The following is a 24,839-nucleotide window of genomic DNA, read 5'->3' as shown; positions in this document are numbered from 1 at the left end:
ATTTTAAGGCTAAGGTAGAGTAGGAAAAAGATCACATATAATTTTAAACCCAGTGGCTATAGTTATTTTACTTAAAGGTACATTGCGCAACATTTCATGTTAAAAATACCTGTTTTTCTAACCCATACATGCTTAAACAATTGCCTAATGGGCTGAATGAGCCCTTCCCTGATTACTGCAATTGCCTCTATATAGTCCTGTACAGTAAAATAAATAAGAGGGATTCGGGCCGGAACTTGAGACTGGGGGTGATGTCATGCGCGTTCACGCTTGGTTGGCTATGTCTGGCAGGTTTGTGTATTCACCGCCACTCTCCGTATCAGCAAAGACAACTCGAGCAACAAAACTTTAGTCAACTTTTGACAAAAGTAGAAGGATACAAAGAGACCGGCGTGTAGTTCATTCCAAACCCCAACGCAAACTCCACGTAAGACAAAGAAAATAAAACTTTTGTCTAGTGCCAGGCATCGGAATAAGACAACATCGGGAAGGCTTTCAACAAATGGAGAGATCTCCGGTCTGCTCTAGGGCTCAAACGGGATCCTATACAAAGTAATAACTTACTGTATATTGTTCATAAACGAGTTTCCATAATAATACAATCATAAGTGGATACAGTAAGCATATAAAACAGTTCAACATGGAGAGAGATGGAAACAAAAATGAAGTTTTCTACTACCCCTGTTTTCCCCTCTGTGTAATTTACTCAAATGCCTTTCCTTTCATTTATTTAAAATTACTTGCATATTTATAACTTTATTACCTCTGAAGACATTATGACTGTAACAAAAGATTTGTGTGGCTGATGCTCCTTTGGTTATGAACAGCTTGTGCGAGTGTGCATGAGCGTGCACACTTCTGGTTGCAGTTTCGCTTGTCGCCAGAGGGGGCATAGTTCAGCAAAAACTCAGAGACTTGCGCAATGCACCTTTAATTGAAAATAAATGAATAATTGAAATAAAATAAATAATTGAAATAAAATAAATCTGAAACAATATAAAGTAAAAACATTAGAAATGGCAAAAGCACAATGAAAATATAAAAAAAAAATGATAGAAACAGCTTTTTCAGGTTGGTATACAATATATTCGGAAGAGAGAAATTAAAGTAATCAAATGTAAAGTAACACTGAGCACATTGTAAAAATTAAATACAGACCATTACTTACAATTAGTTACACAAATTATTCAGTCTAGAGCAGAAACAGAGAGTGTTTTTCTTTGTCTTTTGTTCTTTTATTAAAATGACGGACAACAGAAGGTTTATTTGGCTGCTGTCACTTTAAGAGCTCATGTAAGGATCCAATATACTGTTACATTACATGCATTATCTCTCCACTATTTACTTTGCAAAACTGACTGTTTAACTGAATACTCACCAAGATGGGCATTCTGAAATAATTTTGTGCGTATTTAACCATTTAACCGCAATAAGCCACTCATTTTGGTACTTGTGACTTAGTAGTATACCATTATAAATAATACTAAAATAAAATAAAAAGTCTGTGCACACAAACTTTGAATTCTTGTTGTAAACTCAGCTCTTCAAGTTCCTTGGCTTTTATTCACATTCCATAAATTTGACCCTCAAAATCAGTGCAGAAAATTTGGCAGTTGTGCAAGATATAAAATGATTTAAAAAAAAGTGCAATATGTCCCCTTTTAAGCAATAAAAATGGAGAAGCTGCGTCTCTAAAATGTTTCGGTTTGTAAAATTATCTTCATCCTTTACAGTGTTGGGAAGGCTGTTACGTTTTCCATGTTTTACATTATGGTCTACTACAGAAGCAGCATAATATGAGATTGTGAACACTTATAAACACACACACACACACAGGTGCAAAGGATTCATATTCTGTGTGATAATATTCCCCCTCAGTGCCACTATCTTTGTTCTGCTTAACGTATTTATTTACTCAACGGATTAAACAAAGACTCATATCCTTCTGCTTTAGCACAGCACAGTAGAACCTTTGTCCGCTCATTTAAATGGATTAAGAAACAAAACATCACTGCGGCTCCATAGTGTCTTTTAGAGTCGTATATTCTGAAACCTCTAGGTTAGACATGCAAAAAGGTGTGATCATTAACATGCACATGTACCATTCACATACAAAGTTAATAAGAAAACATGTTCCAGAGCCTGGGGTTCTCGCTGGCCCTCAGCAAACCTGTTTGGAAAGGTTATTTCATACAACACTGCCACTGTGTATTCCAGGCTAATTATATCTTTTGCTGAATGGTGTCTTTCTGAGTGACTGATGTGTGAATTGTGCTCGATGCTCCTTGTCATAATGGCTGTTATTTCTTCATCTGACTGCTCGACTGCAGTTCCATATATGCTGCATTTTACCAGACGCCTGCGGTGAAAGCATATCGGTTAATCAGTCACTGTTTGTGTTATAAACGTTCCCTTTCTCTGCAGGAATGCACTTTTTTGTCTTTTGCTCTTTTTCAAAACCTAGTGTGCTGCCTGCATAGGGGGCATTTTAAGACATATAGGTGCACTCATAACAATGTGAAGGCTAAGATAGGCAATTATATGCAAATTATATTGCCTAGGATGCATAATTTTGCACACATTTTAAAGTCTGGTATACACTACACAACTTTAGCCATGATTTGCAGTCTGGATGAGTCAATGCTATTTGCCAAAAGTCAGAGACAGTCTTCAGCAGATTGTGGACAGTCCAAGTTGACAGATTTGACAGACTCCTATTTTTTTCACATGTTTCTGCTTTAATTTTTTATGTTCAGTATGACTATAACAAATAACTTTATTGCTAAAATGGTCACTTGTGCGGTTGCATGCGTGGTTTACTAGATTTTGCAACAGAACCGACTGAGTAGGTAGTTTTTTGTTATATTTGTGTTTACTTCTACTGTTAAACGTAGCTTAGCTTCAAAGCTCTGTCAGTGGTTTAGCTACATGAATTTAGCCTGGTTAAAACCAGACCATTTTCAATTGTAACTGAGATATGGTCTGGCAAAGCATCATAGACAAATCATTTCCAGAGGGGCGTCACCAACGGACGACGTCGGAAGATCTATAACCAATCAGGGGTGCGTTTCCCGAAAGCATCGTTAGCCAACTATGGTCTCAAGTTAGTCGCAATTTCCATTGAACTCTATTGGTAACGACGAAACTTGCGACCATAGTTGGCTAACGATGCTTTCGGGAAACGCACCCCAGAGCGATGAAGGAGATGATGTTTGCAAAGTGGCTGCCAGCGGAGAAACATCTCCGAGTGTTGTTCTTTGCTCGGTTTGTAACAAAAAGGAAACGTTCAAATCGCTTAAAACAGACGCGATAGCTGATTCGAACGAGTGATGTTGGACGGCGGCGTCCATCTTTGTAATGTAGGCTATAAAATCTGCTTCAAAATCCCAGCGCTGTCGTCATCGTGTAAAGCCCGCCCCAACGTTTCTGATTGGTGCCGCGATTTCTGTGGACTGGAAATGGGCTTGAATGAGCTCTTTGCCAGACTAACTTTCAGAGCAAATCTAAATTTGCTGGAAATTGTCTGGGTTGAACTGGGTTTCACACATAAATATGCTTCAACTATGTACATTATATGAGAGCATTCTTCCGTTTACTTTATTCTATATACTGTATACAGTATTCTGCTCAAGTAGATTTTTTTTTTTTTTTTTTTTTTGCAACAGTACATGTGTGGGTACATGTGCTCTTGTGTTCTTGTGTCATAACAGAATCCCCAGGGATGGGATGGGATGTGCTGGCTGTCCTCCATTGGAGCCTGCGCTCGCTTTTCTAGAACATGGTCCTGCAGGACACAGTTAAACACACACAAATGCATCAGGGATGCACATTTTGGTCGACTCGCAAACTAAAACGATAAATCAGCAAAAGGACAGGTGGTGGGATGGGGGGGTCAATGTTTTTTAATTGTACATGTGTTGGACAAGCGTCTTTTGTAGATGAATTTTGACTTTTTTCCCAGAATCTTGCACCGTGAGAAATGCTATTTAGGCTATTATTGTGTTTTCATTATCACTAAAGCTGCACATTCCTAAAATACCAGGGTTCAACTGTATTATTTTTATTTACATTAAATTCCCTGCCAACATTTTCTTTGGCCACATCTTAAAAATTGTGCTTTTGATTTTAGCAGCATACATGATATTTTGGTAACACTTGAAGGGGTGTGCACGTGACACCTTCATAACCATGACATGACGTATAGTGTCTTTCACTCAATAATGACATTTTGAATGCATATGTCTTTGTTATGACAATACATCATAACCTGTCAGTGTCTTTGTCATGACAACTTGACATACTGTAAAATTAAGTTAAACTGTCATGTGGTTGGCTTTGACATTGGCAGTCATGAGGCCATTATAAGTGTGTCATGAATATTTTTCGTGACCTCAACTACAGTGGTACTAGTTGAATTTGTCATCAAAAAGATATAATGGCTTCATGACAGCCAACGTCAAAACCAACTACTTGACAGTTTAATGTAATGTTAACCCATAAAGCCTGGTGGTTTCTTAAGTTTGATAATTAATCTGCTATGTCATGTTTATGACAGGTTGTGTTGGTAATGTCAAGTTGTCATGACAAAGACAATGTTATATTTGCATTACAAATGTCATAACTGAGTGACACTTAATGACAGTTGTCACAAACATACATAAAACTTCCTTCAAATTCATAACATGTCATGTCATGATTATGAAGGTGTCATGTTAGTCTTATGCACACCCCTTCAAGTAAAGTGTTACCGATATCTTTAAAATGTGTCGTAAAATATAATGACTTAAATACTTTTAGAATAAAATGACAACAATTTTTCTTTTCTTTTTCATCTGCATTAATAAAATAGGTGTGAATTTTAAAACCGATTAATTTGTTTGTATTCAATTGATTGTTTTGAAAGAAAGCTGAACATTTAAATACATAAAAAGTGTTGCTAAACATAAAATGTGTCAACTTTTGTGATGGAGCCAGTGGTAGTGTTGGCTGGGCAGGTAGTTTGATCCGTTTTGATGCTATGATCAGTAAAATATCCATACTTCAAGCAGTGTTCACATCTTTGTGTGAACACTGGCGAGTGGACCCCACTGCTGTCTTAGCAGGCTATTTATAGCAAGAACAGTTCTGTCAGTACCTGCCAAGCTACTTGCTGCCCTATCATGCATCTATTATTGAATAAACTCGAATGTCAAGAGAAGCAACCTTTCGAGTTGTCTGCTGAACACAAGTCAAGCATGTTTTTAATGCATCTGCAACTTTCTTGTTTCATCTTCCACTACTTTGATGCAGTTGTCACGAGGTTGCTAGTTCATTAGGATGTGGATTTTTCTGTGGTATGTCTAAAAGTGTGCTTTTAAACAGTGCCAACGCCACACAAGGCTGTTTTTGTAACAGCAGTTAGATGAGGTGATTTTGAGTTTGGTAGTTTTTGGTACAGGCGAGACAGGTATGTTTTTAAAGGAGTATTTTATATTATTGCATTTAGTGATGCACGATATATCGGCCGCCATATCGGTATCAGCCGATATATTTTAATTTTAGTGTTATCGTTATCGGCCTGATAAGAAAATTAGGCCGATATATTAAAGCTGATAATTAATGTATTATTTCCTTCAGCTGAGACGCTTCAGATGCACTGTTCAACATGATGGTTTGGAATTGCTTGAAATATGGTTGGACAAAAAATGAAAATACAGTTTAGTGCGGCACAAGTCTGTCATTATAGTCCATGTAAACTTTATGATGTGATTGGGATATGGATTTTAAAGGTGAGACTTTTGTTTTTGTAATCAGACTCTCAAAAATGAAATAAAAATTTGAATTTAGATTTATCGGCCAATATATCGGTAATCGGCTTTCAAGTATAAAATGTTCGGCCAAAATATTTTATTTTGCATCGAAAGCATATTAAGATAAGCCAGTGAGCATTTGTGTGGTACGATCTGAAATGTTTTGGCTGGGAATCATGCGGCGGGTGTTCTGGGAAGGTGTGAGAAGTCTCAAAAAATACAGATTGCTTTCATCATTACAGAATGAGTCATGTGTGCTTTAAGGACAAAGACATTGATGATTTATTTTTATTGCCAGTGACTGAACTCGCATGTCTGCTTGTGATACGCCTTTTAAAGTGCATTTTGCATGCGTCTGCTTTGTTGCCTACCATTCAGGCATTCCTCATCACTTTTGACATCCCTATAGTCATCTGTGTTTTGTTATGCTGTTCTGCAATGGCTCCTTAGAAGCTTAAAATGTGACTTCACCTGCAGAACCAGTCCCATTTGTCTGTGGCTGTTGCTGAGGCAGGAAGTTCAGGATGTGGAAGATAAAAGGCTACAATGGCCAATCGGCTGACAGAAGCATGGTGCGCTGGGTTTAATTACCGAAAAGACTGTAGCAGCAGAATTAGCAGATCCCCCCCCCCCCCCCCCTCCAGGTCTCCGAGCAGGTCAATTAACACCCAGCAAAGCTGTGAAATACGCCTCCCTCCATCTGCATCTGGCAACGATTACACCTTGTTATTATGTGAGGGTACTTTGTGAAAGCCGTGTTCAGTCTCACACATGGCTAAGCCCCCCTTTCTGTGTGTGTTTGGTGCGTGTTTATAAGAATTCACAAAGCTAAGTGTGAGCTGCATTTGTGTGTGTGCATGTGCAGCATGTTTGTGGGTGGGCTTGTGTGTGTGTGTGGCAGAGAGAGAATAGTCATATACCATATCTTAAAGCACCAATAATGACAGGATTGTTGTTTCTGTGGACTGTGAAATTAGAGAGACATTTGAATCGCTATGAATTGTTTATTAAAGAGACATTTCATACACTTTTAGTTTTTCCTCGAAGTTCACTGATCTGCAGAACTGGCTGTTTGTGTTACTTTGCCTTTAAGACATTTTAGTGTACTGTAAATGTTTTGTGCTTAGTAGAATCACACCACTTCCTTCTGTAACCCTCAACTGTCAGTTAGTCATTCTGGAGGGGAGCTCCAGACCACAGGTGCCAGTCTCCACCTCTACCCACAGTCAAGCTGTGCTAGCTGGCAAAGTTATCCGGCAATACTGGTTAAATGGTAATTTAGTGGGGGGGGGGGAGACAGAGAGTCACGGGAGAGAAAGAAAAAGTCACGGGCCACAGAGAACCGGCTGAGTGCCACAAACTTCACTCCTGTAGTCCCCATTCAGCTCTTCAGTTTGTGTGTGTATCTGCGGAGAACCGAGCTCGGAGGATGTGTAATTTGCATTTCAGTGAAGCAATCAAGCATAGCCATCATTTGCATGAGGCTAATTAGGCACGTGACAAAAGCCCTCTGTTCTCAGGCGATTATCGAAATATCGTGTCTTGAGCTCTCCACAGATCTGCTTTTGGAAAACCCTATCCAGTTAAAAAGTCTCACGGGTGTGATTTTTAAAGGAATCGTTCACTCAAGCTTGAAAATTTGAGCATTCATTTACTCATACTTATGTCATTCTAAACCTGAATGAATTCAGACTACATGACATAAGCCTGATTTTGGCACGATCTGTTCTGTTCACGATCTCGACACACACTTGAAGATTTTTTTTGCTCGATCGGGGGGAGGGGGAGCCTGAATATGTGGCCTGATTCAAGGCTTGTCGGAACCAAAAAATTCCTCAAATGTGTGGGGTGTCATTACGATTACTGCACCCAATCGAGTCGGTGCCTTCCCAATATATGGGATACTTGCAATAGCTAATTCACCAACCAGATGATGTGTGCTTTTATAGTTGAAACATGGCAGCACAGGCCCATTCAAACCAATGGGGGCACGTGCACCCTCACATTTTTGAACAAGATGGATTTTGAATGCAGGTTCCAAATGACAAAAAATCTGTATTTTCACATTTGGCACGACCTGACAGGTGTGATTAGAACGTTCAGTGTATCACGTCATCAACTGCTAAATTTAAATGTGTTCACGCTTTTGTTGACGCTGAGCCAGATACGGACGCTCTCATTTGAAGTTGTCATATATCACAACCACAAATCACAACTTTTCAGTGTTTTCAACCATATCATGTTTATTCTATGTTTCTGATATTTAAATACACATTGTAGGCTACTAGAAATACAAGGCTACTTGTAAAATCCAAATGACCCGCTTCTATATGGAAACGGCAATAATAATCCTTTAGTTTCGAATACAATTTGACAATGTGTTTTATTGATATCTGATGTCATTCGAAATTTTACTCTATTCTTTTCCCCACCGGCCACTTACTTTGAAGCGTCTGGCTACATGTTGTAAATCCCACAACAAGGTGATTGTTTCTGAATCGCCTGTTATAGATCAACTACATACAGTTGAAATCTAAATCATTAAACCCCCAATGCAAATTAAGTGTAATGACAAAATTGACAGACTTTCAGCTGTTTGCAGTGAACAGATTAAACAAAAGTAATTGAAATAGCTCAACACAACAACTGTTTCAAGTGGATTCCCCAAACTGAACTGAAAAAGCAATGTTTGTTTAATTACTTCTGTTGTCTCAAAATTATTCAACCCTTCATGGCAAGCATCTTTAGTACTTACTAGAACACCATTTTGCTGTTATTACAATAATATCTTCTCTTAAATTTTTGGACCATTCTCTTGGCGATATTTCTAACATACAGTCAAACGTGACGCTCAACAAACCTAACCAATTTAGTTATTTCATGTGTTCTAGCTCAAGCAAACCTGGTCCAACTAATGAAGCCCTTGATTAGTTGCATTTGGCGTGCTTGAATATATGAATATGAGTTGTGATTAGTTATTTGAATAGTAAGAAGATGAAGTAATGGATTTTTTATTTAGTTTTAGTGGGTTGTGTTGTTTTGATAGTGTTGTCTATTCTTGTATTGTCTTTGTAACCTATTTTACAGATTTGAGCTGTTGTGAGGGATTCTATTCAGGGGGTTGAATAATTTTGAGACTGCAGAAATAACTCAAATATGTAAAAAAAAAAGTTGAATTTGGCAAAACCACTTGAAACATTTGTTGTATTGAGCTATATAAGACGTGTTTCATGTCCATGACAATAATTTAGGAGTCAAAATTGCATAATCTGACAATTGTAACAGTGACTACTTTGAACAGTTTTCTGTGTTCCTCATGTAAAACTTTGGCTTTGTATTAACCACTTTTGAATACTTTTATGGCATTTTTGTCCCTTTTAAGCTTAAAAAGCCCTAGTTCTCATTCACTATTGTCATAGTATTGATAAGAGCTGCAAGGATATTCTTTTTAAAAAACACCTTTTGTGAAACCACTACAAACGAAAGTCAGTAATATAGCTTTGAAACAACATTAGGGTTGAGTAAATGTCAGAGATTTCATTTTCAGGTGAATTGTCCCTTCAACATTGAATATTATTTTACCCTGCCGTCCTGCAGTAAAAAAGTAACTTATTTTTAGCATGCTATTACTTACTTGTTAATTTGTAAATGGTGTGGTTGATAAGTTACACTAGGGCTAGCAAATTACTAAATAAGTTACCTAATAATCTACTCTTTTGACTTGAGTGTGAGTTAGCCCCTTTCTGTAAATCTGTAGTGAGGAACCTTGGTGTCCAAATTGATAGTTCTTTGAAATTTGACAAATCAGATCAATTCAGTGGTAAAATATTGTTTCTTCCATTTAAGATCAATAGCAAAGGTTAAACCGTTCTTGTCAGGCTTTTATTTCTGTATGACTAGATTATTGTAACTCACTGTATGTGGGTGTAAGCTAAGTACGGTTAACCCTCTGGGGTTGGCTATCACGTCGGCGTGATGAGCTCACTTTTTTCCTTATCAGTGCAAAAGAGACTCAAATTACTCCGTTGATTTCGATATTGCATATGTGTTGTGCATCAGTATATCTGTTAAGTGTCTTTTTTGTGGATTCTCACAATAAAAATAAAGTGTTCTGCTTTTTGTCAAATAAATAAAAATAAGCATGATGCAAATTTTGCCTTCTCTCTGTCAGTGAAGTTCATTCTGAAACGCATCCGAAAAATGAACTGTAACTAAGTAAATACTTGTCACACAGACACAAACGATTGTTTATTTTTCGATTCTTTTTCCTTTCAGCTCATTATAGTTTATTACGTGTTAATCTGACCACGCCCACAGAGAGCGCACCCTATTCAAACGCAAATGTTGAGGCAAGCCATGCCAACGCCCACATCAGCTGGATAAAACATCCAGTTTAATATGAATTTTGTACTTTATTTTGTCTTGCTGCGCTGTGAGGAATAATACTATCGTAATAATCCTAGAAAAAAATTACCTCAGAAGTGCTGGTAGTTTCATTTCGAGGAGCTGATTCAGCTGATGAAGTAAGTTTATTCTTAAGTGCTTTGTTCAAACCACGTTTTTGAATAGTGTATGTAAACTGCATAAACACTGTTTAAATATGAATTGTGTGTCTGTGTGTGAATGAATGGCACAGACTCGTGCGCGATGTTGTTTACTAAAGAAGTGCATCACATCTGTTTGTTCATTCACTCCTGCTCCTACATTAGTAAATGTTATTTTTACATGAACACATCCAAGCTATATTGCTATAGCCTATGAGATTTGCTCTAATTACAATATAGAATAGTGTCTGTAATGAAAACATTTCATTGACTAGTTTTGGATAGAGTGGATAAGTTTTTACTATAAAATAGACATCAAAAAAGCTTTTGTTAGACAGTTTCTGCTCATATGTAAAATGTAGTGTGTTTTGTCAAAAATAAACTAATTAACTGTTATAGTGTTTGTTCCATTGCAAGCTAGGCTATATCAAAATAATTAATCCTTAACCCCCTGGGAACCAAGGTGTATTTGGGGTCCTTGAAATGTTCTGACATGCCCTGACATTTGGGGTTGTTTAAGTTGCTTATAAACATATTAATGGCATAGGTGAAATTACACTATATTTAGCACAAACAGGGCAACCATAATATGTGAACAACATGTATGTACATGTTTGTTTTTTTGAGAGAATATTGCTTATGCGTGGTTATTGAAAAAAACAAAAACTGAAAGGTTCTGAAAATTTCCGAAAGGCCACAAAACACATATGAAATATGCATCCACAAGACTTTTGACTAATGAATGATGTGGCCTAGAGTTTTTTCTTCACAATGATCTGAAAATCATCCTCCTAATCGTGCACATAAAACTGTAAATTGGGTTATATTGTGAAAAACACTTTTTGTTACAGACAAAATAGATAATAAAGTTTTTACTATAAAATAGACATCAAATAAGCTTATCCAATGAAAAATAACAAATGTCAGGGCATGTCATAACATCTCAAGGACCCCAAAAACACCTTAGACCCCAGAGGGTTAAATCGTCTTCAATTGGTTCTAAATGCATCTGCTAGACTTTTAACAGGGACTCGTAAAAAGCTTAGCAGCATGTATTTTAGCCTCATTTCATTGGTTGCCTGTGCAGTTCAGAATTGATTTTAAATTATTGATTTTTATATAAAGCATTGCAAAAAATTGGCCCCACCATACTTAGTGCATCTCCTTCATATACATAAACCTTCTAGGTCTCTCAGATCAGTAAATGAGATGAGCCTAGACGTTCTTTTCTGTAGCAGCTCCAAGGCGCTGGAATAATCTACCTTTACATCTTAGACTGGCTCTGTCTTTAGGTTATTTTGAACGAAAGCGAAACGGAAACCGTTCAGCAGGTTAATTGGCAATAGGCTCTTAACAGATGTTGGTTAGTCCTTGTTTTGTCTGAAAGTGCATTATATTTATGTAATTGTAGTCAACATTATGTTGTTTTAATTGTGCTTTATAAATAAAATAAATGAAAAATGAAATGAAAATAATTTACTAAATACTTCAGAAATTCATTTTGTCTAGCACTGACAGCAAAGCTCTATTGCCCTTTTGCAGTGTAGTAATGTTTTATTTCCACACAAAGAGCTGCGAAACAAATACTGCTTTTGTTTCATAGTGGATGTGAAAATCTCAGACAGGAAAAGGGGAGAGAATTGGCTGTTTATAGTCCATAAGCTGCTGTGTGTTATGTGGAGTCTAAATTGTTCAGTGTGATGATCACATTAGTGAAATGTTGGCAAAATTTGCTAAGAGCAAAAAAGTGATTGTCTAATGTTTAATGTGTTGTGATGTATGAGGCACAGCTTGTAGAGAATTCTCTTTCAAATCAAGCAACTTCCTGTTGGTCAATGTGACCAAATTTGTGTGACCAACTTGAACCTGTGTGCAAAATTTCGCCCTCAAGCTGAATTCCTGATTGCGTGGGTTCCTTTTGAAATGACTAGATTTCGGCTGCAGTGTGACCACAACTTTATTATAGTTTATTTAATCTTTTCAATTTATTTTAGAGTTTGTTAGTTTTAACTATTAAATTGTTAGTTTGGATTAGTTATGTGCTATCTAGTGTTAAAAAAAAGTTTCATATTGTTAAATTTTCAAAATTGTGGCCATTTTCAATTTATTTTTGTTAATTTTGGAGTTATGAAAATGTTTTTTTGTTTAGTTCCGTTTTTTTTTTTTTTTTTTTTTTTTTTTTTAGTAGTTTTGTTTAAAAAAAAAAAGAATAATTGCAAGATTAGTTACTTCAAAGTTTATTATTTTAAAACACTAAGGCCTGGTTTCACAGACAGGGCCTTGGCTTTAGTTAAAATCATTGTTTTTTAAACAAACAAACAAAAAAACAGGTGTGCATCTTGAGACACATCAATGACACTGAAGTATTTTAAGGAATATTAGTGCAAATTGCTCTCAGTTCAGTAAAGCTCAAATATGCATTTTAATTTGGGACTGTAAAGCCTTGTCTGTGAAATCGGGCATAAATATATAGAGAGCACTTAAAAAAACTGCATAATAGACACAAAAAGAGGAAGAGAGATGCATCCAAAGCTGAGAAAAGAAGCCGTGTCAATTTGCAGTGACACTGTGAAAGATAGCATGAAAATACTTGTGACACTCTTGTAGCTGAGAAACTTAAGGGAAAACCGAGGGGTGGGTTGAAGATGAGCTTGTCCCAGCAGACAGTCAATCAAGCAGTCCTGCATGCTCAGCTGTAGTTATCACACACACACACACACACACACACACAGGAGGGTTGCCTCTGCTGACTTGGCCACAGTGTAGATGACTGGATGGGCTTTTTTTGAACCACAGATCTGCATCTGTCAAACCTTGTGTACTTTCGTGTGCATGACTTCCCGCTCGACTGGACCTAGTAGCAGAGAGCGGCTCATCTTTATGTGTTTATAAAAGGAAGATCACAGGCGGTTTGTCTTTGCTGGAAGTCCTCCTACGCTTTCTCCATCACTCGTATTTACTGACAGCAAACGTGTCGAGTCTGCGCTAATATGTGTTGATTGCTGAAGTTGGTGTTTGTTTTGAGAGACTTGTAGTGCGGAAGCAAATCATTGCACCTTGTTCTTTCTTTAGCACATGAATGAGTCATAATGTGTCTCCAGGTGAAGATTATTCAACATAATATTCTTCTCCATTTAAAGGTTAGACCTAGATACTCGCAAGTGTCAAGTCTCCAGTTTGTGTTTGTCTCCAGCTGGACCATGTGTCAAAGAGCAGCTCATCTTTGTGTGCTTTATATTCTGGGAATTGTAATAGAGGCCTAATGTGTTCTTTTGCCCTCAGACTTGGGAATGACACGTTTTTTTTTAGTTTTTTTTTTAGCTTTTTTAGCTTTTGAATTATAGTAAATAGTAGTTGTGTTCATTGGATTACGTTGCCTTGGATTCAGCTCACTCATAAGACTGTTGTAACACTTTCCATGTGTGTTTTCAACATCTACATTCATCGCTGTGCAATTGCCACATCATCACACCCTGATGTTTCTGCGAAATCTCCCCGTGCCATGTGTTTGGCAGAACAGGTGTTAGGACCTGCTGTCCGACTTAAGACGAATGTAATGCCACTTTCTTTTTTTTCTGCAGGTGTACAATAGCAATAATGGCACTTGCATTGCTTGTTGTAAATTCAAAGTAACTAAACAGTGTTGGAGATTTTGTTCTCAAGAATAGCTTTATTTCATTTTCACTTCTATTATGATAAGATGATTCTAAAAATAATTCAAAAATGTAAATTAAATAAAAGAAAAAATACTTAAAATATAATTATTTATATTTAAATAATTATATTTAAATATATGTTTTGGGGTCACGGTTTGATAGAAGTTTGGTACGACAGGAAAAAGCAATAAAATCCCAATCCTAGGCTTCTTTTCATTTATTTTGACAGTTTATACATTTTGAACAATTTGTACTGCGTGGTACGGTATGGCGCGGCTCAGTACGGCTCACTTGTGGCGCTTTTCCACTGCATAGTACGGTACGGGACGGCTCGCTTCGGCTCGCTTTAAATGGTACCTGGTCTGTTGAGGTTCCAAGCATATCGTACCGGTACTAAAATGTGACGTGAAACACTGCAGATCACTGATTGGTCAGACAGAATCGTCACTACAAGCGTCATTGTATTTGCGACCAATAGACATCGACAAGAGAAACCAAACCCGCTAGATTTAAATAGCCAGTCACAATCAGCTCCAAAACTGAAAAGCATCCCATGTGTTATAAGTACAAAATAAATAAAATAATGAAAAATAAAACATATTTTTACTAGATTAGTAACGTGGTGGCAATGGTGAATGCACAAAGTTCAATATTACGCTTATTTTCAAGAAATTACAGAAAGATGAGCTAGAGAAAGTGCCATCTGAGCCTACTTCACCTTTCCACAACACAAATCGGCACAATGCCAAGTGATTTTGTCTGATTATAACTGCGGAAACGGTTCAAAATTCTCCACAATTTATAGTCATACAGATAAGACGTAATTAGAAACTGTAAAGGGTCTGTTTTAATTTGAGTTACAAATTAAAAACAAAACATTGTGCTTTGATTAAAGAAAAAAAACAAACAAACAGGATGCAGTTTTCTGCCGTCCCAGTTTCCTTTCCGTGAAGTTTTGGAGGGCGTATAGGCTACTAGCACGCTCTAGCATCTGATCTCTTGTTTTGGGTTGGTGTATACAGTAGATTGTCTCTTCTTCTGCTTTTTTTTCCCTGTTGCGGTGGTTAGCAAAGAACTTTGCATCATCATGCATGTCCCCTTCTGAATTGGAGTGTGAATCGCCTGTGACTGTATTTGTCTTCTGACCGTATGCGCCGAACCGTAACGTCCGTACCATGACCGTTCGGAAAGAATATATGTAGCGTTACACCCTTTGTCTCTGTGTATATATTAAACACTTTGCTGTTTTCTTAATATTCAAAGTAATTTTCATATATAGACTCATATATATTGTAGTGTTATGTAATGATTACTTTGCATAAAATTGATTGATAGCTACGGAAGCCCTGAACCGCAACCTTAAAAAAAAAAATCTGTAAAAAAAATAAATAAATAAAAAATCGAGCTTTTCGAGAATAAAGTCGAAAAATGTCGAGATTAAAGTCGAAATATATTTCGAGATTAAAGTAAAAAAAAAAATCGAGATTAAAGTCGAAACATTTTGAGATTAAAGTCGGAACATTTTGAGATTAAAGTCAACATATTTCGAGAGGCGAAAGTATGAGAATACAGTCTTCCGTAGAAGCTGTGTGTGTGTGCTTGCCATTGTCTCACAATTTAATCTCGAAATGCTAGATTTTTTTTTTTTTTTTTCCGGTTCAGGGCATCCGTAGATGGCTCACAAACCATCCAAAAAAAATATGCACTAAAATGAAGACAATGAAATGAATGACAGAAAAGATCTTTCTAGAGATCAAGGGTCTGGCATTTTGCCATACAGTAGCTTGTTACTGTTTTGAAAACAGCTTTTTTTTGTTACTGGTTACTCCACAAAGCTGTAACTAAAGTCTACTAAACAGCTCTAAACAAATGGTATTGGAATATAATGGATGCCTCATCATCATATTTTGCATGTGTAAAATCTGAGATTAAAAAAAAGTAACAATGTGTGACTAATACTCTTGACTTTCTGCTCTAGTTTAGGAGAGGCGCTTTAGACAAATGGTAGTCCTCTTCACATTCACCCTCTCCACTTCCCCATGAACTCCCTATCCATTGGCTCTGTTTTTAGATGAGTGCTAAAACTGCCTATCATTCGAAGCGCTGCTGTACTGTATGTGTGAACTTCCTGCTGTTATTTTTGGCATGGTTGTTTCCTTGACATAACCACAGTTATGTGGTGACGGAATTGATGCAGAGTGACCTCCATAAGATCATCGTGTCTCCACAGCCCCTGAGCTCTGACCACGTCAAAGTCTTTCTCTATCAGATCCTCAGAGGTGAGATACACGCACACACACACACACACTATACCCTTTATTTCAAATCTTCAAACTTCACCTTCAGATGTCAGACACGCACATTCTCCACTCAAGTCTTTTTTCACCAAAGATCTCATGGGTAGAGAAACATGCAGACAATTACACACATATGTTCCTTACTATTATTCTAACCAGTGCAGATAAAGAGTGTAAGAATTGTAATTGGAGAAACAGAATCAATCTCCTTTCCCATATTTTGATTACTGTTGGACAACTGACAGGTTTTAAAGGGACCAGTTCACCTTATTCCTAATGAATCACATGAAACACGCATAACAGTGTTTTGAAGTGACACAAAGCTCTATTGAATCCTAGAGTGATGATACCACCATAGGGCACAAGTCCGTTTATATGTAAACTAGATTAGATTTCAAACCAAACAAGAAACCTGCACAGCAAATGCTTCATATCAATACAGTTTGTGTCCACAAAATGTCTTTGATGACTGATGTATATGTTGTGTCCACAGGATTGAAGTATCTACACTCAGCTGGCATTTTGCATAGAGACATTAAACCTGGTAACCTACTGGTCAACAGCAATTGTGTGCTTAAGGTTAGTGAAATACTAGTCAAAATGTAAATGTTGTCTTTTCGGACAGTTCAGCTTGGTTGTTCAAATTAATTTATTATTTTTGACATTTTACGCACATTGACCCTGAAAAGTAGTCTGACTCTTAAGATAAGTGTTTATATTAGTGATGTAATTTGATTAAAATTGTTCTGTAATTAATCACATTTAATTATTTTCACACTGAATCTCCAAATTAATTTAGAAACAACAAAAAGATATTTTTGCAGCTATTGTCTCTATTAAATGGATTATTTTCTCAATTTCTGAGGATGAAATGAGTAAACAGCCTTTCAACATCATAAACAATCTTTACATAAAGCGCTATAATAAACATTACATTTAGTTGTGCTTTTAATATACTTTTTGTTGGAAAAATATGAGATTTTGACTGTTTAGGCTCAATTGCACTGGCTTCTTTTGTCTCTGTGCTCTTCTGCTATTTTAGCTTTATACACTCTAGCCTATGGGCCTTGAATTCTGTCTTTATAATTCCTTTCTTCCGAGGACGCTTCATATCTATCCAGGCCAGGCCAGGTCTACAGCATACACACACACTAGCGCACTATCACTGGCTCCAGGGGGTCAGGGTCCCCTTGGGATTGATTCATCTGCTCAGTTCCTGACATAAATCTTCATTTTGGATCCCATAGCAAAAGCTCAGCTGCAAAAGAGAAAGCAAGGGTGATGTGGGAGATATAGGAAGAGAGAGAGAGATAAAGAAAGAGATAAATTCTCGATGTATGTGCGTGTTGACTTCAGCCAACAGCATAAGAAGTGCGCTTGAGGGGAGAGCGGGAATAGATTATGCTATTGGACCACAGAAAGGGAATCATTTAGCATGCGCTGCTTCATTTAGTCCTTAATCCCCATTTCCGAAAAGAAATAATGTTTCTCTTATTTAGCTCTGATATGCCAAGCCTTTTCTTTTGGATAATCAAAGCTGAAAATAATACATACAGTATCAATATTGGATGAAAAACCAATTTTGGTACCAAAATTACTAAAGCTAAAACCGATATAAATCTAAATTAAAGCTAAATGGATATTTTAAAAATCACAAAAAAATACATACAAATTTACTAAAATTACTTAACAAAGGTAAAATGAAAACTGAAAATGTAATTCAAAATTCAAAAAAACTTTTGAGTGCCCAAGAATTTATTTTATAAATATATTTCCATCATAATTTATGTCTTTTGACATTTCCATCTAACATTCTTTATGCGATTTCTCTCAAAATATGTGGATGTAAAAATGGAAAACGCAGGCTCTTTTGACCCAACCACATAGCACCGCCATGGCAGGTTGTCACTCATTCTGTGGATGAAAAAAACAAAAAAACAAAACAAAAAAAAAAACAAGAAATCATTTCAATAAAGTGCATGTTTTAGTGTTACTTGCCGCATTTAAATTTGTCTTATGGGAAGGCCTGAAATTAGGCCGCTGGGATATACTGGGTGGAGCTGCTTGGGTAAATTGTTAGTAATGTGTGTTAGGCTCTTATGTGCCTTATTTCTGAGAGAGGGTGGAGAGACAAGGCAGAGATATTTTTCTCATTTATTTATTCCCCATGAGCACTCAAGCAGCTCAAGATGGAAAATTGGGTCTTGTGTTTATAGTGCTTTTAGTGTTTATCTTTTTGGTTAAAACGTGAATGAGCCTCTCCACCGAATTTTCTCAATCTCAATTTATTTATACAGCTCAATCAAAAATTGAGCCTAAACCAATGAATAAAAACAAAACGACAACAGGCAACAAAGGACATTGTGTTATAGGCTAGCTTGAAGAGATACTAGAGTAAGAGGTTTTGTTTTGATTGCTTGATTTATTATCATGGTAATATGCTCACAGATTTGTGACTTTGGCCTGGCGAGAGTGGAGGAGCTGGACGAGTCGCGTCACATGACCCAGGAGGTGGTGACGCAGTACTACAGAGCGCCAGAGATCCTGATGGGGAGCAGGCACTATTCCAACGCCATCGACATCTGGTCTGTGGGCTGCATCTTTGCCGAGCTGCTTGGCCGACGCATCCTCTTCCAGGCCCAGAGTCCCATCCAACAGGTATTCACCTACGCTCACGCTCAGCACACGATCTGTGGGCAAGAACTGGCCCTTTCACACAGCTCGATGTGATTTATACAAGTAGAACATGTTCCCGTCAACATTATTTATTGTTCTTCTTGGAACAACATTCTTATCAGCCAAATAGAGCCCTCTGATTTCAGAACAGCTAAGCACGTTAATCTTGGAACATATGCTACACACATTGTGTCTTTTGACTTTTTCCTCAACTTACAGTATGCAGGATTACATGTTGTAAAAGGAAACTTCTAATTGCTCTCATTGCAGTATGATTGTGGATAATTTTCGAGTTCAGCTGTACTTGCAAAAATTGAGTATGGCGAGTAAACAAAACATTGGGCAACAGGTTTGGCTAGAAACCGCAATGTATTTTATGGATTAAATAGCAAGAACCTTCAAAACAAATGCTTAAGGAATCTGTGATTTTATTTTTATTTATTTTTTTAACTTCTGACGGCTTTTACCTCAATGGAAAAGTGACTATTGAAAATATATGTTAGATAAACTGCAGAATACAGTTTTAATGACCTTTAATGGAGTAGTTCAAAAAACTGTTGCTGATAATTTACTCACCCCCATGTCATCCAAGATGTCCATGTCATTCTTTCTTCAGTCGAAAAGAAATTAAGCTTTTTGATGAAAACATTCCAGGATTTTTCTCCATATAATGCATTTACTGGTCCAAAAGACAGTTTCAGTGCAAACTGCAAACTGTTTAAAGGGCTTTAAACAATTCCAGATGATGAATAAGGGTCTTATCAAGTGATATGATCAGTAATTTAAAAAATAAATAAAGTTGAAACTCCTGTTGACTCTCCTGTTCGAACTCGTTCATCAAAATGAACGAGTCATTTGGTTCATTCAACAAACAAATTAACTAATTGACTCAGGAAAAAAGATTTGTTTTTTTAAATGAGCGATCGTTTCACTTGAATAAGAATATGAATAAGACCCTTATTCATCCTCTGGAATCGTTTAAAGCCCTTTGAACAGTTTGCACTGAGACTGTCTTTTGGCCCTTGAACCGTTTGGTGCCCAGTGAAGTGAATTATATGGAGAAAAATCCTGAAATGTTTTCATCAAAAACCTTAATTTCTTTTCGACTGAAGAAAGAAAGGAATGGACATCTTGGATGACATGGGGGTGAGTAAATTATCAGCAAAAGTTTTTTTTTTTTTTTTTTTTTTTTTTAAGTGAACTACTCCTTTTAATTAAGATTTTCACCTATACATTTATTCAATCCAATTCAGTTCAATTCACTTTAATTTTTATAGCGCTTTTCACAAATATATCTTTTTAAAGCAGCTTTTCAGAAAATGCATGTGTCTACATTACAATTTTTAAAAGTAAAGTAATTTGTTATCAGAGATGATGTTATTGTGTTATGGTAATAAATCTGTATGGTATTATGTTTAATTCTCATTTCACTTACCATTCGTTTTTCCATTAACCATTGCTATATCATCTACTGTTTTTGAATGGAAAATATATTCCCAGCTTAGTGACATTATTAGTGAAAACTAAAAGTCCTGCACACTGATGTTAAGCGTGTGACAGTTTTTTTTTTTTTGTTGTTGGCAAATGTAGTACAGCCATGCTAATGAGAGAGTGGAGGCAGCTCAAGGCTCTGTTGTGCTGAAGCCCCAGTGTGGCCACGACCCAGAAGCCCTCTGTCCTTGAAGGCTGTGTGCAGCACCATCACAGCTTAGACAGCATGTCTCTAGCATGTACACGGAGGACTCTATTTTGTGTAGAATCTCATATGATGGAGTAACATGAAACAATGTCTTGAGAAGTATGACTATAGATGCACTTTTTAGTTTACAAAATTTCACACAGAAAATTATAAGCCATGCGTTCTAATAATACTGGCCCTGCAGTGTCAGAGGCTCTGGGACTGGCTGTGTGTGTGTGTGTGCGCAACTCCCGTCCCCTCAGCCCTGAATGTGCACCGACAGCACATCGACATTCCCTTTAAGGCTCATTAAATTCTCTCCAGTAAAGAATTTGATTTACTTGAACATGGTTTTGCTCTAGCTGGTTTGTGTACAGATCTTGAACATGGATCTAGTCTCACATTTGTCCCTTTGTCCTTCTCCTCCTCTTTTATTAAATTCACTTATTTCTTTTTTAAATCAGGACTTTCTATTTTTTATTTATTTACTTTATTTTATTTTTTCATTTATTTACATTATGTATATTCTTTATTTTTTCTGAGACATAATAAATGTGCAACACTTATCTACTCTTCTTTTTCTTGCTATATTCTAGCTGGACTTGATCACAGATCTGCTGGGGACTCCGTCTCTGGAGGCCATGAGGACGGCGTGTGAGGGGGCCAGAGCTCACATCCTGAGAGGACCACATAAACAGGTGAGTTTGACATCGACCAATGTTCCAAAAAGCAGGCACAGGTGTTCGAAGCAGCATCATGAAGGACTATGACTCGTTAGTGGATTATATGCTGTGCAATGCTCCCTTGCACTGATATTTTCGGTCCCAGGAAGCCTGATTATAAACAGGCCCTGTGGCGCTGCCATGGTGACTCGCTGTTCCCGCTGAGTGACGGAACCTATTGACCGATCCTGCACCTTGTTTATGGAAGCGAGTCGCTCTTGCTGCCCCCCGGAGCGCAGAATTTTCCCGTCAGCCTTTGCTCCAGGATTCCCGGCACTCCGCTCGCTCCGGCTCCCTCCCGCAGTCTCTCCATTTCCTGCCATGCATCATATCCACTGACAAACTGATTGATCATTTGAGGAGAGAGAGTAAGGGAGGGAGGGAGAGAGAGCCATGACAGCTATCATTGATATATTTGTGCACAGCAATTTAGTGGTTAGACTAAATATTAAAACAGAAATACTGATGAATGATATCAATTCCATATTGGTTATCAGCTGACAGCATTACCACTACTTATTCTGTAAAAACACAAATAATGTAACACTGTTAAATGTAATTTTTAGCAAACTTTAAAATGAGCATACATTATAATGTGATTTATAATATAATGTAAATTCGCATGTAGCACTTACAACAATTCATTTTCGTGTTAATTAATTTCTAAATATTTTTAAATGGTATATCATTTTAATGGGCCATAACATAATTATTTTGAAGTCTGCGGCTTTTTAAGTTTTAAAACACTTTCTCCTATCCCAGAGACACTAGGGCGGGACTATCTGTTTGTCCAACCAATGACGGATAAGGGCCGTGTCCTGGAAACCTGTTTAAACAAAAGTCAATATTTGTGCAATTGTGGCTCTTCAGATTGTATCGTCTGCTGTATTCCCATTCAGTACGTCTTTATGAATTAATGAAAGGTTAGAAATGGTGCCTTTTGGTAATTTAAAAAAGCTGAAAGGCTGATGGTTTTGAGTACATTTTGAGTGTGAATATGTGTGTGTTTGTGTGGGGGTATGAGTGATTTGGCGCTGGGTGTTGGCTCTGTGGCTCTAGACAGCTACGCTGAGAAGGCGATACCCTGCAGAGAACAGGAACTGCAGCGCAAGGGCTGTGGACCTCTGCTTCCTGCTTTGCATCGACCTGATGCCTGGCTGCTCACCAAGAAGCCTGCCTTCTTTGCACACACACATACAGACTCGCACCTGCTAGACTAGAGAAAGTCTTTACCATTTAGCTCTCTATGTAAAGAGGCACTTGTTTCTCTGGTCAACATTCACCAGTATAATCCCTGCCAGTTACTCACACACACTCATACTGACATTTGGCTGACCTTGTCACTCGACGCTGCCTCCTGTGTGTGGTCGACGGGCCCTAGAACAGGATGTTTTAATCATGTTAATCAGCTGAGCTTCCTGTTATATGTAACAGGCTTTGGAGACTGAAAGAACAGGGGTCTCTGATGGGTCTGCGGGGTATTGTGATGAAACTCCTCTACGTGTCTGATCATGTGTCTCAGTCTCTGAGTCAGTTTTTTCCAAAAGTTCAGTTTTTATATAAATATTTTATTTACAAATATGTCATGCTATGTAACATACCTTTTTATTATATTGCTTTTTTATTATATTACTAATTTTTATTTGAAGATCTATCTTAAACAACTCATTGTCAAGTAAACCTGTCCGTATGTTAACTGCTATGACCGTTTCAGTGACTAATTGTTAGACTGATTGAAACTGGTGACGTGTGAATCTTTTTTGCTAATTCAAAGAAACCGTTTGTAGGAGTCATTTGTTTGTGAACTGGACTCTGATCATACTACATATTTGTTCGTAGTATGCCGGATTCACATATAGCGCCTAAAAACGCGTAGAAAACGCTGGGCGAGCCGCATCCTCCTTTTTCCAAAGCGCTAGGGCGGTTGCGCTCCGGTTGGTTCTTGTCACGTGACCTACTGTGCGCTTATGGTGCGTTTGCGGCATTCTGAAAAGTTGAGATGTTTTTATCTCGATGGGGCGCGGACGCGTCGCTTCCATTATGACCGTGCATACAGCGCGCCTACATTTGAAATAACGAACTCTTGCGCAAAAAAGACGCGATATGTGAACAGACCCTTATCCTACAAGCTGATATAATCACTTTCCTCCTGACTGCTCTCCTCACTATCTTCTTTTCTCTAGCACATGGTTTTTATTTTATTAACATTCATCATGACTTTTGCGTAAACATACACGGCACTTTCAAGTCAAGTGGCGTGTTATCTACACGCATTTTGAGCTATCCGTGTGTATGCGTGTATGTCTACGCCATTAATGTCCGAGTGATTCCGCGTGTATGTACACGCCGTTAAATGTCAGAGCGAAACAAAGCAAAATGTAGATCTACATCTGGGGAGCGAATTTTTTTTTCCTAGGATGGTAGGGGAAGATTCATAAATGGTATTAACCCCAGTGACGGGTAGGTCATATATTTATATATACAGTAATGTAACGTTAAGTCAACAGCGTTGATAAACACGCTGAAAAGCGATTATGCGTGTTGATAGCACACCAAAAATGGAAATACGAATTGGCGTGTCATACGCCATTTCATGAGATCAGTCTGGAATATTAGGTTGCCGTCACTTTAAGACCGAATGCACGGACCAAAAATACTACTGACACACATCCGGTTTCTTTCTCAACTGTTCACTTATGACATAACCAAGAGAGGACATTCCGGGACGAGTATTTTGACATGTTCTCTGTATGTGTGTGTTCAAGCTTTAGTAAAAAAGCTTGAAAGAGGAATCAATTTTGTGTTTGAGCTCTGTCTGAAATGCGTCTCTCTCTCCCTCTCTCTCTCTCTCTCTCTCTCTGCATGTGATCTTTGAGTGTATTCGGCTGTGCTCTCAGATAACAGTACATGAGACCCGCATATATATACGTTTTGTTCTCTATAGATAACTGCTTTTAGTCCACATTTAATGGGTGAAGGTTGGAGAAGTCAAGGCAATGAAGTACGTTTAGATGAGTGCGCTGGCTTTACGATCCGAGTCAGTGTTTGAGTCTTAATGACTGGTTAACATGGCACACCAGACCTCCTCCTCCACTTTTTGTGAAGGTGAATAGCTTATCAAGATGGCTTTTGAGTTAAAAAAAAATGGCAGCAAGAGGAGCTGATCTCCAGAGAGTCTTGCAGAGGCATTTCTGTGTTGAACACACTTGTGTTGTGAGATGCGGTATGCTTTCATGCCCTGGCTCGAGATAGAGACAGTCGCTCAGGATTTGGCTGAGTGGATAGGTGGAGGAAGAACGAGTCGAGATCTGTCCAAGAGAAAGCAGGACTTGAGAGATCTAAAAAGAGGTCTGACTCTCAAGATCAACTTGGCTGCCTCCACAGGGGACCTCATTACTTCTATTAATTTTGCAAGGCTCTTACCATTACTAGAAAGAGAGGAAGCTTTTAGCCTCCGCTGGAGTGGGAGGATATAAA

General features: G+C 37.7%; 1 protein-coding gene across 1 annotated transcript in view; it reads left to right on the top strand.

The window, feature by feature from the left end:
- The window catches only part of nlk2 (nemo-like kinase, type 2), a 74,573-nt gene that overhangs the window by 34,962 nt on the left and 14,772 nt on the right, over positions 1-24,839 (top strand). Inside the window, exons 4-7 of the mRNA XM_039662917.2 lie at positions 16,162-16,268; positions 16,780-16,865; positions 18,735-18,944; positions 21,237-21,338. Of these exons, the coding sequence (XP_039518851.1) occupies positions 16,162-16,268; positions 16,780-16,865; positions 18,735-18,944; positions 21,237-21,338 (505 nt within the window). The remainder of the gene's footprint in view (positions 1-16,161; positions 16,269-16,779; positions 16,866-18,734; positions 18,945-21,236; positions 21,339-24,839) is intronic.

The sequence above is a fragment of the Pimephales promelas genome, chromosome 16 (genome assembly GCF_988280905.1).
Source record: "Pimephales promelas chromosome 16, fPimPro1.hap1.1, whole genome shotgun sequence".
NCBI lineage: Eukaryota > Metazoa > Chordata > Actinopteri > Cypriniformes > Leuciscidae > Pimephales > Pimephales promelas.
The sequence above is the reverse complement of the archived record's forward strand: the minus strand, read 5'-3'. Positions and strand labels throughout refer to the sequence as shown.